The sequence below is a fragment of the Primulina eburnea genome, chromosome 1, assembly GCF_022965805.1.
Source record: "Primulina eburnea isolate SZY01 chromosome 1, ASM2296580v1, whole genome shotgun sequence".
NCBI lineage: Eukaryota > Viridiplantae > Streptophyta > Magnoliopsida > Lamiales > Gesneriaceae > Primulina > Primulina eburnea.
In genome coordinates, this window is record NC_133101.1 from 1,855,951 (window position 1) to 1,873,615 (window position 17,665).

Below are 17,665 nucleotides of genomic sequence, written 5' to 3' on the forward strand. Positions count from 1 at the left end.
ATCATCACTATGTGTATATAATCACCTTACCTAAATATAATAAACATAAACAAAAAATAAATAAATAAAAGAAAATAATAATAATAATAATAATAATAATAATAATAATAATAATAATAATAATAATAAACAAATAAATAATTTTTAAAAAAATTGATTAATTCTTATTATTTTTAATATTAATTATTACCTATTCATTAAATATCATTTATTATTATCTTTTTATCTTGTTAATATTTATTATATAATTATTTCTTATTATTTATAATGATTTTGTTGATTTTACGTTGACTATTTCTTATTATTTTGTTACTAATTCATTTTTATTTTACTAATAATTCTTCTTCCGACTCGTAACTATTAAATTTATCAAAAAATTATTTCTCATTATTTATTAATAAATTTTTTTATTATGCAAATCCTGATATTAATAAAAAATTAATTTATTTTTATTTTCTAAAATTATTTATACAATAATTATTCTCGTTATAATTAATGATATATTATTTTAATCAATAATTTAATTATAGTTTCATCATTAATTATAATTATAATTATAATTAATCAGTAATTTTATTATTCAATAATTTATATTAATTTAATTAATTTTTTATCATTATTTAATTTTTATTATTGATGTTAATTTGTATCTTCTCATTTATTAGTATTATTATTATTATTTCACATCTTATTATTTATTTATTTATTATTATTATTATTATTAAGTTGAATTATATAATTTGAAAAATAATTAAAAATTAAATAGTGAGTAGTAAATCCATAAGCTGGGATTAAGACGATTTTTTAGATTGTACAATTATATTTTATTGCATAAACTTTTGTATTTTAATATTTATCTCGAATTCTTATCATAAATATTATTAAATGATATGTATAAATTTAGTTCATACTTGTTATTAAAGGGTAAAACAAGAATTATATATTATTATCTTTGGGTTGTATAAAGAACTTGGACAAGATGTGATAGTTAATCTCTCATGTAATATGTACAGTGCGGGCCATGTGATAGCCCACAAGATAATTGGGAGTATCAAACATGTGATGAGGAGTGATTACTCATCAATCACCTTTTTATCACCCACACCAAACATACCCTTGGTGGTTTCCGTCGATATATTTTTAGCTCGCTACTTTTCTGGTTTCCTTTTTTTTAATGAAGAATTTTTTTGGAAAAATAACTTTACTTTGACAAAATATCATATATCGAGAGTTATTCTAGTCATTTCTAACATTATCTAGTTGTTCCATGGTTTTTATTTATTTTATTTATGCTTTTGTTTTTCTTCACTTTTATGCTGCTGTAATTTGACTCAAGATAAGATTTTTATCATCTCCCACCAAATCATGCATGGGATGAAAATACAAAATTTTCGATTTATGTTTTTGTTAGAGGAAAAATGTGAATGCTCCTTAAAAAAAGGCCCATTAGCCATATTTTGTATTCTACGATTAAATGAATTAATGTTCGTTCATATTTCAATCTATTTCAATTCGGTTGTTATTAAGTAACATTTAGAAAATAATCTAAATTGAATAATTTTATTTCAATTCTTTTTTTTTTTTTTTGACATTCTTACATTAAGTTCTAATTTTGTAACTTAACAGATTACCTTCCACCAGTAAATCACGAGAATATTCTAAATCCAAAACAATTAAAGCTTCCAAAGACAAAACCATCAACCAAATCAACAGTGCCTCCATTTTTGTGATTTCTTATGTTACTCAACTGGAATTACTCGAATACAAAGTTGTGTCGAAGAGTTTAAAGCGAAGAGTAAACATGTGAATCCATTTTCCATTTAGGTACCGAAACCCTCTACGTTGATCATAGGTACCCCTCATGCTGCACCCGAAACCAGTTGACCAGGAACATTCACCAACCGGTGGTTGCGAACAAATTGGAGAAGATATGCTGATAGAAATGTAAAACCACATTTTAACTCACGAGACCCAAAGGGTGTGATAACATTTTTCAACGTCGTCGGTTTAGCATTTGTACAATGAAATTATACGTTTGCGATCCATAATATTGAAGTCAAAGAGAAGTAACAGACATAGCATTATAATTTCCTCTCAAATATGCACGAGAATTCAAGTTGTACAACGAACAAAATAGTCTGTGAAGTCACACAACAAACACTGGCCTACAAAATTTGACCTTGTGTGTATCAAACATTTACATCGAGTGTTATCAACAATTGTACATCAATACATCTCAGCAGTATCAGTATATCCAATATCCTTTCATTCTTATTGTGTATGTACTCCGGTAATTCATTGCTGAACTGTCATCGATCACTGTGGTGATGCCGCTGCCATGAACTGCTCCTGTTCAGTGAGAGTGTGGCGGAAGTGGCAGCGGTGACCATATGGGCAGATGTCTCCAGTAAGCACCATGCGGCAGACCTCAGTTTTGTAGCGTGGATGCCGGATCACCGGACGTAATTCCTTGATTCCATGAGCGAATTGGCAGTTCTCCCCGTAGGGACATGCCCCAGTCTCCTGCCATTTGTTGCACAGCTCTGTTTTGAGCATCCCTTGATTGTACACCTCGAATTCAAGTGCTTCTTCTTCTTTTTTGGACCCTGGTACATATACTCGTTGCTGCTCCCAATTTTACACGTGGTCAAGACCACAGTTTCGATAACATGGATACATCACAGGTCAAGTTATAAATAATTGAGATGGATTATCAACACAATCCAAACGAGAAGCATAATGATTCATTTTCAGTCGACCAATAAGGAAGAATTTTGACTCAATTTGTAATTATTTGCATAGAGCGTTGAATTTTAGCACGCAGCCTTTGTGTGTGTCGGTGTTTATGTTTTTTTTTTTTTTTATTTGGCGATGAAATTACGGATCCGATAAATACTGACAATCAAAAAGATCAACACCGATGAGAAAAGTGAGAAGGGACGCCACAATAAAAAAATCAATTCACGTGGAATGAGCCAAAATGCAAATTAGAAGCAGAGTAGACTCACCGATTCAGGGCTGGATTGGCCGACTGATTTCTGACGAGTCGTCTCTTGACCAGGGCGATTCATCTTAAGATATCCACTGGAGCGCACCGCGATGCTCTTCGGAAGAGACACTCTTTCGGTACTCCTTTGCTCGATGTGATTGTGTTCAGTATGAGGTCGAGGAGTGGCTATGCTAGCTGCAGGAGAAGTGGCAACGGGAGAGGAAATGTTGAGGCAGTTCAAGTCAGAGAATAGGCGTTCGCGAGAGGTGATTAGGGCGAGACGACGGCCGAGATCGGTGTTGCAGATGCGGAGAGAGTCATTCTCGCGGCGGAGTGCGTCAACTTCCTCGATCGAATCTTGGAGCTGGCCGATACAGACTGTGTAGCGGTTGTAGAGCTGCTGGAACTCCATAATACTGCTGGAATTGCGCACTTGACGATCGGCGGAGGCTAGGGCGACGTCAAAAGGGACCGCGTCGGAGAGAGATTGCGGACCGTAATTCCGAAATAGCGTCGAATAGGAGTTATTGAGGTTCAGGCAAGTCGCCGATCTAGGAGACAGAAACGGATTTCTCCGAGAGAAATCCATCATCGCCGTAACGGCGGAGGATTTTCCGGCGACGGAGTTCGCGAGATCATCGTATAGAGTATTCTCCTTCTGCATTTCAGTAGAAATTTCCAGCCACAAACCTCCGATTACTCAAAAATCGCTTACATGCTCGAGAATTTGCCGAAACCCCAAATTTGTTGCAGGAGAGGGAGACACTTGTAGAGGAGATGGTTGAATTGGCGGGAGAATATAAAGCCCTTTTTGAAGACGTGATTACTCCATCTTCGTGCATAATTTTACAGCAATCACAGCCGTTGAAATTTATGACTCATTTAGAATTTTTCTCTCATATTTTTTTTAAAAAAAGTTACAAAATTCTTATTTACCAAAAATACAAGTATTTCATATAAACACACAGTTAGTTCTAAGTGCAAACCAGACCGTAAATCAAAATAAGATAAAATTTACTGAATCGGTTCGAAGTTCGATTAAAAGTATACGAAATGAATTATATTTTGAATTCTAATGAGTATGATTTTTTTATTTGTGAGATCATTTGTAAAATAGAATGTTACTTAGTTTCCAGATATGGTTTAGAAAGTGGTATTTAGTTAAGTATAATGATTGTAAGGTGGATAGAAAAATGTTTTCTTAACCAACCTAAGCAATATATCACCACAATTGTTGCTTGGCAAGCACAACTCTAACTAACTCTATAAGTTTGGAGGAGTCTATTTAGTAATTTTGTTAAAATAAAATAAAATAATCCAAGTGTTTTTTTTAAATATATATATATATTTAGGCTCAACTTTTGTGGATCAGTAATTAATGAAATCAAATTATCCAAAATCCAAAATGAAAAATTCTGGTGATTGGGATGAATTTGTTGGACCTCACTTCAATTGATTGATGAATAGGCCCATGATTGGGGCTGTAATCTGGCCCAGTAGCTTGCATGTACTAGTTCGGACTCGATAAGTTGGGTGGCAAATTGGCAATCCCATATATTTTGGTTCTTCAGATGGTTTAAGAATTTTAATTAGAAAACATTATAATTTTGTTCCTATATATTTTCTTCCTTACGGTTTTAGTCATCTACACTATGGCTGCGTTTGCATGGCCGGATTAAGTACGATAGATTATTTTATCACTCTTTATCCTGCGTTTGGTATGATTTTTATTTAACCAGCTCAATACCTCCTATAAATAATTAGGTTGTATTACGTGTGATTAATAATATCTATCCTACTTCGTAGGATTATTAATCCCTTCTTTATCCCTACTCTCTTTCCCATTTTACCTTTCTTCCTTCACCGCTATTGAACCATCTAGGCTGTCGGACCGCCGCCGCCGCCACCCTAGTCGGACCGTCGTCGGACCGTCGTCAGACCGCCACCGCCGCCGCCGCCGCCGCCATTGTCGGACCGCCGCGGGGCCGCCGGATCGCCACCGCACAAACGTCGCCTAATCTTCGTCGGACCGCCATCGTCGCCGCCGGACCTCCGCCGGACTGCCGGACCGTCGTCGTCGGAGTGGAAGAACAAAAAAAAGAAGAAGGACAATTTTGTCTTTTCATCAAAAATTTCAAAATTATCATATACTTAAAAATCTTATCAGACATACTACTATATATTATATTTCTACGACAATCATTTTCTCTATCATTTACATACTAATCATAGTTTATTTATCCTACAACCAAACGCAACCTATCAGTATTAGACATGTAGCTTTCTATTTTTGGTAATTTTATCTGCATTGATGATTTTTACCGTTGTATCGAAAAAGTTATAATAAACTACTACAAATTAAAAAACACGAATCGATGCTCTATCGAGCAAGAACTTATTTCCCCCAGCCAACTCAAACATCCTCGATCCATATTTAACAGGAACTCTCGAACGAATCGTGCACGAAACAAGACACATAAAACAAAACCTTTCAACTATGTACCAAACTATTTGTTGTAGCCCAACTCTAGAGAAGCCACCATGGATTTATATATCTCAAGAATCAATCTGTTTTCGAATTCGCTTCTCGTATAAGTCTGTTTAAGATCACGAGCTTTAGGGATTCTCTTCTGGCCGAACAAGTTCCCGCTGTTGGCTGTATGCGAGGTATTGGCCAGCCTCAGCATCATGTTCGTGTATGCATTCTTGAAACTGTACCACAGTTTCCATGGCGAGACGAGTCGCACCAGGCGCAGTTTACGCTTGATTCTCACCTTCCATGAACACTTCAGATTCCCACCAAACCTTTCTGCTTTCAGCTTTCTTCTTGTCGGGGATAAGCGAGTACTGTATCCTCTTCTTCTCCATTGCCTGCTGAGGCTTTTCGTGAATGGGATTGTTTCCATTCCTACTTCGGTGGATTTGTGCGGAAAGTGTGTGTTTTTGGTCTTGTTTTTTTGGGTGAGTTTTGTGGGTTATTTTCTTTTGGAGACTATGAGATTTGTGGCGAAGTTTTCATGGTTTATACGGAGGTTGGAAAATAATTTAGCTTTGTCAACTGGTCAATATAAAGCTGGTAATAGAATTTTCATGAGTAAATAGTTAAATTATTGCGTAATTTAAAACTTCCCAAGTTGAGGGATGAGTAAGGTACATCGAAAGTTAGTGTTCGAGAGTAGACCTCTTAATGTAACATACACTCACCCCAAATAGTGTAATTAGTTTTAAAATTTTGGTCAAATAATTGAAGTTTCAAGTATGACATTGGCGTGTGTTAAGGTATGCTATTTTGGATATTATTTTAGTTGTATTTAAAATTATTATTTTGAATATGCATTTAATTATATTATTAATAATATTTTGTTTATACAAGGTCAGAATTTTAATTCGAGCCAAACTGGAGGAAAAGAGTTTTTTTTTTTCATTTGCTTGCATCCAATGTCTAATTAAAAATATTTGATTAGAATGTTGATGTAACAATGTAAAATACTGATGTGATATCAAAAAATGACATAAAACTTATTATTTGTTCGACGTTACGTCAACAATCGGATCAATATAGTCATGAACTAAAAATTAATCAACTAAAATCAAAGTTCGACGAGTTAGTCGACAAAACCAGGAGGAAAAAGCTATTTTTCTTATATTATAAGTCCAAATGTACTCAAATTGAAATAAACATGGGAGTATTTAGAATAAAATGGATCATTATAAATATGTAAAAACAATAACGGATAGATAAAAAAAAATATAACACAGTCTAATTGAATACGTTTGCTCATAAGACAATACGAGTCATTCCACTTTTTTCTATTTCCATTTTTTTGTCACGTAACAAGGAACAAATTCAACACTAAAATAATATATTGTTTCTAGAATATGCATATAAAATAAATAAGATGGGCTTGTGGGCCCAATCATAGAAATTTGTGGCTTGTTGTACTTAAAAATTAAATAAAATTAAGTGGTCAATAACATCAAATAAAACTAAATATTGAAAAAAAAAAGATTTTTTTAAAAACTTGTTCTAAAAAAAAATAAATACTCTGTTAGAAAAGATTTTTTCTTTTTCATTTAGTTGGGCCGAGATTTGTTATAGTTGAGTCATGAACTCGAGATCTCGTTCTAAATTTGAAATCTTGTTGTTGGATGTATAATATTATGGTAAGAAATCATCTGTGTCATTTCCTTTAACATTAACACACGTAGAATTTGATTAGTGTGACCGTTGCAATTTGGTACATATGGCAAACCAATTATTGAGTGAACGAAGGATGTCACAAGGAAATGTTATATATGATTTATTTTCCTATAAATTATTGGTATTTTAAATAACATAGAGGTGAATTTTTTTTTTTTTTTTTTGGGGTTAAAAAGAGATTCTTAATAATTAGATGAAATTTTAATATAAAACTAACGCTACGAAGTACATAATTTTTTTTTTTTTTGCTGATTGTAAATAATGATGCGGTGCCTGTTATCGTTCCACGGGCACCCGGAATTCACATGTTGCTAGAAAGTTCAGAGCTGACTGATGGAGTTCTTCTTTGCGAAGGGGAAGACACATCGATCCATTCCATTATGAATCCGAAATGTCGAATATATCCATGGAGGAATTAGAAGAAATCCGCGGTTCGCATGCTAGTTACACACAGGTCCCCAAATCCTAAATGTGGCTCGTGGGGCACCTTTTACTGATATATTGGAAAAGATTTGACAAAAAATGTATCACAAAAGAGAGAATAGTGCACATGGATTATAATAATTATATATCCAGTAACGATTGTAGAGAATACACCGATAGATCAATGATTTAGTGATTCTTTGGAGAATGGGAAACGCGAGGTTTTGGTTTATAGTTATTGATATCTTGGAAAGAGCACGAATCATTCTTGGCTCCGACGAAAAGAAAAGTTTAAGTTAAATTCCAATTTACTCTTAGGAGAGAGGAGTTAAGCATGAGTAAATTATGGCCATGGTCCTCCAGCCAGGCCAGGTTCTTCCATCCGACCATGATCCTCAGGCCGGCCAGGATCCTCTTCCCCAGACAAGATCATCTCGCTTGACCAAGGTTCAGATCACCCAAAGTCATTTATCAGGTCAGACCATCGGGACAGACCACCCGGGACACCAAGAGAGATCACCCAGACAGACCAACATAGATCACCCGAGGTCATCCATCAGGCCAGATCACCTGAGCAGACATAACCACCCGGGAGACCAGGACAGATCATTTGGGAAAACCAGGACAGACCACCCGGGGTCATCCATCAGGCCAGACCACCCGCGAGATCAGGACATATCACCCAGACCATGGTTTGCCGGAACGGTTGCGGTGCTTAGAACGACAACTACCGTTCCAGTTTCAATGTTATGTTGCGGAACGGTTGCGGAACGCTTGTATAACAAAATTAATAAATTCAAAAAATTGGTAAAAAAATTTAAATATAAATTAGATCATACTAAAAAATAAAATATATGAAGTTATTACAAATTAATATATCAATACAAAACTATTTTACAACAATAGTACAATAAGAAATACACACTAAAAATTATAACATACCAAAGCTAATACCATGAAGAGTGACGCGGAGGAGCGAAATCATTGTTATATTCTTCATCAGTATTTCGTAGATTAAATTGATTTCGAACATTTGGATATTGACGTGATTGTCTATAGGGATATTGATTAGATTGAGATGACGAAAGATCATTAGAATGGGATGGCTGATTTTGTAATAGTATTTCGTCACGACGATTATAGTATCTGAATCCACGATACACAATAGAACTATCAGTTTTACTTGAAGATCTATACTCGGGACCATGACGTCTAACACCACGCCATATAGATGATGAAGATTCATTGGATAAATCACCAATATATTGAGACGACCCATAATCAAATCCACGATGTCTAATTCCATGTGTAGCAGATGTTGAAAAAACTATATTTTCTCAAACCCAACGTTCCGTTCCACCGTTCTCGTTCCACCCCACCGTTCCCTCGTTGTTATAACGTTGAAGAACGGCGCTACAAAGCATTCACCGATTTGCCGTGGAACTTTGGAACGCCAATGGCCGTTCCCGTTCCGAGACGAGCGTTCCAGCCGCGACGCGGCCGTTCCGGCGAACCATGACTCGGACAGACCAGGCCAGGCCAGACCACCAAGACAGACCAGGACAGATCACCCATGCAGACCAAAACAGACCACTCGAGGTCATCCATCATGCCATATCACCTAGGCAGACCAGGTCAGACCACTCGGGAGACCATGACAGATCACCCGGGCAGATCAAGACAAATCACCCGAGGTCATCGATCAGGCCAGATCACTCGAACTCATCCCGTCAAGCCAAGTCATACTCATTCCATCATGTCAAAATCTTTACAAGAAATTCTCGATAGATTGCCCACTAACCTCACCCAATCTACCAGAGCATCATCAGTTATAAATCATCAAGGAGTCAAGAAATGGGCCCCAAGATTTGTGATGGCATTTGCACCAGACGGTTTGCTCGAAGGGTTTTGCCATCCGGATGCATATAATCCTGAAGAGGGAAAGTTCATAATGGGCTCCAGAGTATGAGGCAGCTGGATTCCGATGAATTGATTACCCCGGCCGTACTTTCACCTATAATGTGACTACTTGATGCAAATTCAACATGCGTAGCCTATTTATGTGTTTTCATTGTATGTAAATATGCTTTTCGAATTGTTGTAGGAATTTGTAAGTGGGACAAGGATGCCAAAGTCATTGAAGCTTGATGGAGAAATGGAGAAGAAGAGAAAGATTATAGTTAAGAGCTTCTCGGTTGCAAGAAACATGAGCAAGTGTGGCCATGGTATGAAATCCATAAAAGAATTAGACCTTAAGGCCGGAGCAAAGTTTCTAGAGGTACGAAACTTTTTTACCTTAAGGCCAGAGCATCTTTCTCTGCAGTTTTTGTGATGTATTTTTTACAAGAGTAACCTTTTTCTGTGAAATTCTTGATTTGCAGACGAATAAGGCTCTGAGTCCGCAACAAGAGGCAATATTACTGCAGATTGGTGCGATGATAAGGAATGGATCTTTCTACTTAGAGAGACCGAATTTGAGAGAAGAAAAGGAGAATTTGGCAAGAAATTTGATGGGGAAAATGTCTATGGATCTGCTATTTGATTTCTTGTCTTTCTATCGTATGATGAGGAAGATTTGTTCAGAGGCTTTGGAGATCAAACAGCACGAAGTCAGTCATCTCACAACCTGATCTATCTGTATGAAATCTTTAGTTTTTTTTGGGTATTTAATCTACAAGAATGGTGGCAAGAATGAATTAGTGCAAATGGCTTATCGATTGCTGGTTTGGGAAAGTTTTATGCTGACTACGTATTGGCTCAAAATAAACATATTTTCAAGAGCATGATTACATGATGGCCAATGGGAGAGAACTCCTATTGGCGTAAAACATGTTGGCCCCTCCAACAATGGCAACAGCCAGTGACGAACTGTCTACTCTAAAATTATTATCAGATCCGAACTTCTTCAATTATATAAATCGTTGAAAAGTTGGTCGAATGGGGATTGTCCGATCTAGAAATCATGTTGATAGCGAAAGTCTAACATCAAAAGTTACGTGTTCAAGCTCCAGCCCTCATGGAGGATTGGCTTTTGAACGAATGAGCTTAAGCTCGAGCTCGGCGAGTCATCTTACACACGTGTATAGTAGGCAAGATGCCAGGATCTGAATCCAAATTATTGATGTTAGAGTAGATGTTCCATTTGCCGTGTAAATAAACATAAAACGTGTTTCAAGATGGCTCTATCAATTATTTATAATTCCCACTTCAATAACGTTCATACTGCTTTTGAACTGTATTTCCTGTTAAGTCTTGATAGTTGGCTAATTTCTACCTAACAACTTTGAATAATCTCCGATAAATTACAAAACTTAACGGGATGATATCTAATAACAGTTAAAAACATATAGTTCAATGTGTTGCATTATATGTAAAGTGAAACGAGGTTTATTTCTTTTAAAAAAAACTTTTTTGACTTGTCTTTTCTTGCAAAGGACTCCAATTTAACGCGAACGTGATTGATCCAATTGAATAATATTGTCAAGTCTTAGAAAGAAAAATATGTTAGTTTCTATTGAGGGGGTTAGTTTTGTCTAAAAAGAAGAATTCGACTCATTGGTACCTTCTGTGTAATTTCAGTCACATTCAAATACACAATGCTTTCTTCCGTTTGAATGAGTCGGCGACCCATTTTTTTCCCAAAAGAAGCTTCTATTTGGTTGAAAAACTACGCTAAAATGAAAGTATTTGCCAATTCCCAGACTCCGCGTTAAACACAATTCAACCTTTTCGATCTGATGTGAAACTCTCGTCATGATCCCTTCCATTCGAACAAGAAAACAAACGAAAGTGATGAACCCGAAACTCGACCGAGAATCTTTCTTCATGATCCTTATAATCCTCCTACTGTCACAAATCCAGGGTGGTATCTGTCAAGCTGATGCGTCGTACCAAACGTGCAGCCAACCATTTCGATGCGCCAACCAACAAGATATGAAATATCCCTTTTATGGAAATGATCGGCCGGAGTATTGTGGATACCCAGGCTTCGAACTCGACTGCCAGACAGACGTTCCTCGGATCACCATCAAGCCACTATCGTATAGGGTATTGAGTGTCGATGACAATACGTACAGTCTCAAAGTAGCGAGAGAAGATTTATGGAACAACATTTGCCCATACCCCCTCTACAACACCACCTTAAATTCCGATCTTTTCAGTTTTTCTTCAAATTCTAATGATCAGAATATCTCTCTAAACTATGGATGCAGCGGAATTTCGTCTCAGACTCAGCCACAACCACAGCCACAGCCTTCGGAAATACCAGCTTTTTTTATGTTCACTTGCAGCCAGTATGGCTTTTCCATGGTTTCGACACCTGAAGCAGCTGTTGATCTGAGAAGCTCTTTAAATTGTTCTAGCAATATCTTTGTTCGAGTGAACCAAACTGCAGCCAGCGTTTTACCAAGTCTCTTGACGGGAAACGCCCTGGAAAGCGGGTTTTCGATACAGTGGTCGGCGAATAATAGCAACTGCCAGGATTGTAAGGAATCGGGTGGTGTGTGTGGGTTTAATAAAAATTCAGAATCTTTCGCTTGCTACTGCAGCAATGGAACTTATCCCTTTACTTGCAATAACACTGGAAATGGAAAAGGTACGGGACTCTGTTTCTTTATCATTGCCTCAATATATTTTAGGATCATCTTCCATATGGAGACAACTCTAAACAACTGTATCATTAAGTGGGTACAACAATTTTCCTTGGTAGTGATAATTTTTCAATTATTTATTTATTTATTTATGTTCTTTTGTTCATATCACCACCAATTTTCTTCTGGTTTTAATGCTCTCATATATCATATTAACCATTAATTTGGAATGGCAATTCAGGAAATGGTTCGAATAACACAGGAAAGATAATTGGTAAGATTATTACTCAATAAAACAAAATTCCGTTTCTTTCACGACATGCACGTGTCTTGAAACATTGTATTGCTGTCCAGGTCCAGCTCTAGGCGGTGCAGCTCTTGCTGGTATAATTGTTGGATGGTTAATTTTCCACTATAAAGAGAAGAGAAAAAACCGTGTCGCAGCCAAATCTGCCCAAAATACTAGCAAAGAAACCAGCACTCACCCTTCAAGCAAAGTTCTCTCTACTCCATATTCAACAAGTTTCACCAGAAGCATCCCTTCATATCCAACATCAAAATCCGAACTTGTCGGGGGCAGTACTTACTTTGGTGCGTATCTCTTCAGCTATGCTGAACTTGAAGAAGCCACTGATAATTTTGATTCCTCTAAAGAACTTGGAGATGGAGGTTTTGGTACCGTATATTATGGTATAAGCACTGGGCCCTTTTGTCAAGTGGAAAATTTATCCGATCTTTATCAGATATATAAGAGCTCTTTTTTTTTTTGTGAAATAGGGAATCTACCGGATGGCCGTGCTGTTGCAGTTAAACGTTTATACGAGAACAATGTGAAGCGTGTCGATCAGTTCATGAATGAAGTTGAGATTTTAACAAAGTTACGACACCCAAACCTTGTGACGCTATATGGATGCACATCCAAGCGAAGTCGGGACCTATTGCTAGTTTATGAATATATACCAAATGGAACAGTGGCTGATCATCTGCATGGAAATCGTTCCAAATCAGGGTTACTTTCTTGGCAGATTCGGTTGAAAATTGCTATTGAAACTGCAGATGCACTCGCTTATCTCCACAGATCAGACATCATTCATCGAGATGTGAAAACCAACAACGTCCTTCTAGACAACGATTTCAATGTAAAAGTTGCTGATTTCGGTTTGTCAAGATTGTTCCCCGCTGATGTAACTCATGTGTCTACTGCCCCACAAGGAACGCCTGGCTATGTCGACCCTGAGTACTACCAGTGCTACCAACTCACCGAAAAAAGCGATGTCTATAGCTTTGGAGTGATGCTGATCGAACTTATATCGTCTTTACAAGCCGTGGATACCAATAGACACCGTCAGGATATCAACTTGGCCAACATGGCTATCAACAAGATTCAAAATCGTAACTTGAGCGAGTTGGTGGACACAAGTCTTGGATTCGAGACAAATAGTATTGTGAGGAGGTTGGTCACTCTGGTCGCAGAATTGGCTTTTCGGTGCTTACAACAAGAGAGGGATATGAGGCCCTCCATGGGAGATGTGCTCGAAGCTTTGAGAAGGATTCAGAACGAGGATTTGAACATCGATAGGGTCGAAATAGTAGACATATTGGTGGACGACGATACAGTGCTTCTCAAGGGTGCCGTCGACCACCCTGTGTCGCCGGATTCAGTTTTCAAATGGAACAGCAGTTCAACTCCCGATTCTAGTGTGTGAGCCATTGTTTCATCTGTTTGGTATTTATATTAGCAACATATACTGTGATACTTGGTTAGGAATTATACAGTCACAGACTCGAACATTTTAAAGCTTCTGCTACATTACATCATTTTGACAGTAAATTTCATGGGACTGTAAATATCCGGATGTGCCACTTTATGTTATAACCAGTTTTTGTTTCTGGTAAAAGTGTTTTCTACATGTACTAAACCACCATCGGAGGACATATTTATGCTGCTGCTTTTGACAGACTGCTTGCAAGTTGCAATTCTTGGTAAGAGATGTGAATGAATAAATGAATTTATGTTTGGTTATTATCATTTTCAGCAACCATTAATTAATCAGCCAAATTTGGCTTCTTGAAATCAAAGTGTTTATCTAGTTTGTTGTATTTTGTTCTCTTTCCTTAGAAATGGAAGGTTTTTAGTTTAATTGCTTCATTGATGAAGGTTTGAAATACAGGGACTTTCTCCAAAGCACTTATTAAAAGTTCGAGCTCATTAAAGCTCGACGACAATAGTATTTGTATAAATCAACACCTTATACCATATTTGAAATTTAAATTTGCTTATCCAATATTTGAATAATGATGAAGATGAAGTAGATCGTTAAAACATTATTGTTTTGTATCTTTCGAAACTTTATTCTTGTAGTATTTGATTACAAATTTCAATGACTTGGATTGGAAAATTAGCAATGATAAGTTCACATTTCTTGAAATTTGAAACCAAGTCGAGGCATGGTCTGCCCAAAATCAAGTGCTTCCGAGTTCACGCCAGCCATCAATTATTTGTTTTTAATTGACATCAGAGCAACAAAAGAACTCTTTGTCAGCATCCTAGAATTGAGTACCAAAAAGTGAGTTCATAATTATTATTGGTATGTTTTTTTACGACAACCCCAACAAGGGCTATAATTCTATGCATGACTTGATTTTAGTTTAAGTAATTTTTACGCTACTGTATGTGTAATTAGGCTCTTTTTTGTCTCAATATACGAACCCTCGACTCTTTCGGGTCGATTATCGCCCTTGTCCTTAATGCATTACATGTTATCCTTGTTTGTCTTCTTTCATTCACGAAATAATAAAAGAATTTCATGTCTTGAATCTCTCACTTTGTCTCGATTTACAAAATTAACATTATCTCCACTTGATTTGTGCTAACATGACAAGAATGGCAAACTTATTTAATTCTAAATCGAAGTAAATAAAATTTTTTTATGGAAAACCAAAGTGGGACCCAAAAACAATCTATCCACCTGTCATAATATTATAGGATTCAGCACTCAGACCCGAAAAGGTTCGCTTCCCGTACTTATAGCCAATTCCAAGCCCCGTGGGCCGTCTCTATATCGTATTCCCTCTGCACTATTGTTCTTTCCCTTCTTCCACCCCCACTTGCTGTCTTTCCTCCTTTATCTGATCCCTTTCTTTCAATTTCCTCTCTTTTTTGAATGGATTATTCCATGGCTGAGTCCTCTTCACAACATACCCAGATATTGCTTTTTCTGTCCCTTCAGCTTTGTCCCTTGAAGAGTTCAAATTAATGTCCTGTTTTATGTTTTATTTTGTTTTGTTAATCGTGGGGTTGTTTTGATTCTACTCCGATAGGAAGAAGTTGGTGAGATAGGAGATGTCTACTCTGCAGAAGTTTAAGCTGTTAGCCACTCAGTGTGCGGTTGCGGGGAGTCCGACGAGGAGCCCTGCTGCGAGCCCGGTAATCCACCTCCGCCGGAGGAAGACTCTTCGAATGCTGCTCGGTCGGGGTGGAGGAAATGGCGGGAGGAGGCGGGTGGAGCGTGGTGAGATGAGCTTGACGGATCGGAGGGGGAGCAGTGACGAGGGGAGTGCTCTGGAGAAAGGGGGTGAGTTTTCTGTCCGCCAGAAGTTGAAGGATTTGTTTGTGCTGTCGCCACCGGCGTTCGGAGGCAGTGTTTCGGAGAATGTGAGGGACGGGTTTACCCAACCCGGCGGCGGGGCAGGAGGCTCGGGTGATGGCGTTAGAGGGAATGGGGCTCGTATGGTGCGGCCAATCACGGCCACGTTTCGGCAGCGGTTGCTGAGAAGAGCTTGGCGACCTGTGCTCGTCGCTATACCTGAGTAATTAACTCTTTGGAAAATTGTGTGAAATTGTTTGGTTCAAGTTAAAATCCAGATACTCATCTTAATCCACACCCCTATTTGACAATTTTTCAGCAATTCAATGTTATTATATGATATAGAATTTTAAGATTCTTATGATAGATTCGAAAGTTAATTTGGAAAAAATTTCCATATCCTCTTAACCATTGGATTAAATTAATTTTCTCGCAATGAGTTAATGAAGCATTCAAGGTTTATCCCATTGATAAGTTAATTAATGGCAAATGAAAATGATTTACGGGTCCGGCCTGATGGACCGGCTTTAATAAGAGGTTTGGATGGATCTGCACATACCAACGAATGTTAGGAACGCATGAAGTCGTTAAGTCACGAGTAGGTCTCATGTGAGACCGTCTCCACATATCATAATCTGTGAGACGGGTCAACCTTATCGATATTTACAATAAAAAGTAATACTTTTTCATAGGTGACCCAAATAAGATATCTATTTAATAAATACGATCCGTGAGACCGTCTCACACAAGTTTTTGCCTTAAATCAAATAGAAAATGCAAGACATCTCAAATTTGATCATAAATATCATATACATATGTAAATCCTTTTAAGAAGATATAAATGATTTAGTTTTACTATATTTCTTTAATATATAAATATTTTAAGACGATATGTGATAGAGCAATATATATTGGAAAAAAAACGAAAAAGAAAATACGGATAACCACTAAATGGTCAATCTAAGTAGTTATCAAGTTTTAAGACTGAAAAATTGCAGAATCTTTCTCGGAAACACATCTGCGAATGTGAACCGTCCAATGTGGTTGTGATCAAGGCACCAAATTCGCGCAAGTGGCATTCCTACGTCATTAGAGGAACAAACAAACATGGGATTTATTGCTTCTTTGACCCAATCCAACGACAAAACAAACAAATTATTCTTCATTTATTTTTGTTTTGTATATATTATATATATATATATATATATACGTCTCACGGATCTTAATCTATGAGATGGATCAACTCTACACATATTTATAATAAAAAGTAATACTCTTAGATAAAAAGTGATATTTATTCATAGATGACCCAAATAAGAGATTTGTCTCACAAATATGACCCGTAAAACCGTCTCACATAGTTTTTGTCATATATATATATGTGTGTATTGTTTTGATTGCTTATCGTTGTTGATATATACTAGCCGATGAAGCACACCATATTAAAAATATTTTCCGAATGCAGATATCTTTGGATGTCACATTATGTCAAGTACTTAGTGAATAGTGAGACTAAATACCAAACAATTGCACTTAGACTATTGTTTCTTTTTATCTAAACAAAACATGTGTATTATGGTATAACTCAAACAAAAGTATTCCATGCAACAATATTTGTTTCAATTGATACAAGAGTGAGTCTCATGTGAGACCGTCTCACGGGTCATAATCCGTGAGACGGGTCAACTCTACCCATATTCACAATAAAAAGTAATACTTTTAGCATAAAAAGTAATACTTTTTCATGGGTGACCCAAATAAGAGATCCGTCTCACAAATACGACCCGTAAGACCGTCTCACACAAGTTTTTGCCTTGATACAATACTTGATACAATGCAAATCGCAATCATATATGCATCTTCGAAATTGAAAAAC

At 36.8% G+C, this 17,665-nt stretch overlaps 4 protein-coding genes and 1 pseudogene across 4 annotated transcripts; 3 read left to right on the forward strand and 2 right to left on the reverse strand.

The window, feature by feature from the left end:
• Positions 1-2,045: 2,045 nt before the first annotated feature.
• Positions 2,046-3,848, reverse strand: LOC140803507 (zinc finger CCCH domain-containing protein 14-like). Its single transcript, XM_073159441.1, has 2 exons — positions 3,009-3,848; positions 2,046-2,625 (listed from the first exon to the last, which is right to left on the reverse strand). Exons 1-2 carry the CDS (start codon positions 3,651-3,653, stop codon positions 2,317-2,319), a joined length of 954 nt encoding a protein of 317 aa, XP_073015542.1. The 5' UTR covers positions 3,654-3,848; the 3' UTR covers positions 2,046-2,316.
• A 1,648-nt stretch (positions 3,849-5,496) lies between these two features.
• Positions 5,497-5,895, reverse strand: LOC140814731 (uncharacterized). Its single transcript, XM_073173819.1, has one exon. The coding sequence runs from the start codon at positions 5,893-5,895 to the stop codon at positions 5,497-5,499; it is 399 nt and encodes a 132-aa protein (XP_073029920.1).
• A 1,540-nt stretch (positions 5,896-7,435) lies between these two features.
• On the forward strand, positions 7,436-10,728 carry LOC140814741 (putative glutamine amidotransferase GAT1_2.1; annotated as a pseudogene).
• Positions 10,729-11,141: 413 nt separating this feature from the next.
• Positions 11,142-14,225, forward strand: LOC140803889 (LEAF RUST 10 DISEASE-RESISTANCE LOCUS RECEPTOR-LIKE PROTEIN KINASE-like 1.4). Its single transcript, XM_073159761.1, has 4 exons — positions 11,142-12,207; positions 12,444-12,476; positions 12,557-12,892; positions 12,980-14,225. The coding sequence occupies exons 1-4, from the start codon at positions 11,367-11,369 to the stop codon at positions 13,906-13,908; spliced, it is 2,139 nt and encodes a 712-aa protein (XP_073015862.1). The 5' UTR covers positions 11,142-11,366; the 3' UTR covers positions 13,909-14,225.
• A 1,038-nt stretch (positions 14,226-15,263) lies between these two features.
• Positions 15,264-16,155, forward strand: LOC140803978 (uncharacterized). Its single transcript, XM_073159856.1, has one exon. The coding sequence runs from the start codon at positions 15,546-15,548 to the stop codon at positions 16,014-16,016; it is 471 nt and encodes a 156-aa protein (XP_073015957.1). The 5' UTR covers positions 15,264-15,545; the 3' UTR covers positions 16,017-16,155.
• Positions 16,156-17,665: the final 1,510 nt, after the last annotated feature.

What these genes read in the sequence shown, in the direction of transcription:
- LOC140803507 (XM_073159441.1), bottom strand. Translation starts at nt 3,653, where the DNA reads ATGCAGAAGGAGAATACTCTATACGATGATCTCGCGAACTCCGTCGCC. An exon ending in GCCAATCCAGCCCTGAATCG is followed by an intron (nt 2,626 to 3,008) that starts GTGAGTCTACTC and finishes AATTGGGAGCAG; the next exon opens with CAACGAGTATATGTACCAGG.
- LOC140814731 (XM_073173819.1), bottom strand. Translation starts at nt 5,895, where the DNA reads ATGGAAACAATCCCATTCACGAAAAGCCTCAGCAGGCAATGGAGAAGA.
- LOC140803889 (XM_073159761.1), top strand. Translation starts at nt 11,367, where the DNA reads ATGATCCCTTCCATTCGAACAAGAAAACAAACGAAAGTGATGAACCCG. An exon ending in TAACACAGGAAAGATAATTG is followed by an intron (nt 12,477 to 12,556) that starts GTAAGATTATTA and finishes ATTGCTGTCCAG; the next exon opens with GTCCAGCTCTAGGCGGTGCA. An exon ending in TTTTGGTACCGTATATTATG is followed by an intron (nt 12,893 to 12,979) that starts GTATAAGCACTG and finishes TTTGTGAAATAG; the next exon opens with GGAATCTACCGGATGGCCGT.
- LOC140803978 (XM_073159856.1), top strand. Translation starts at nt 15,546, where the DNA reads ATGTCTACTCTGCAGAAGTTTAAGCTGTTAGCCACTCAGTGTGCGGTT.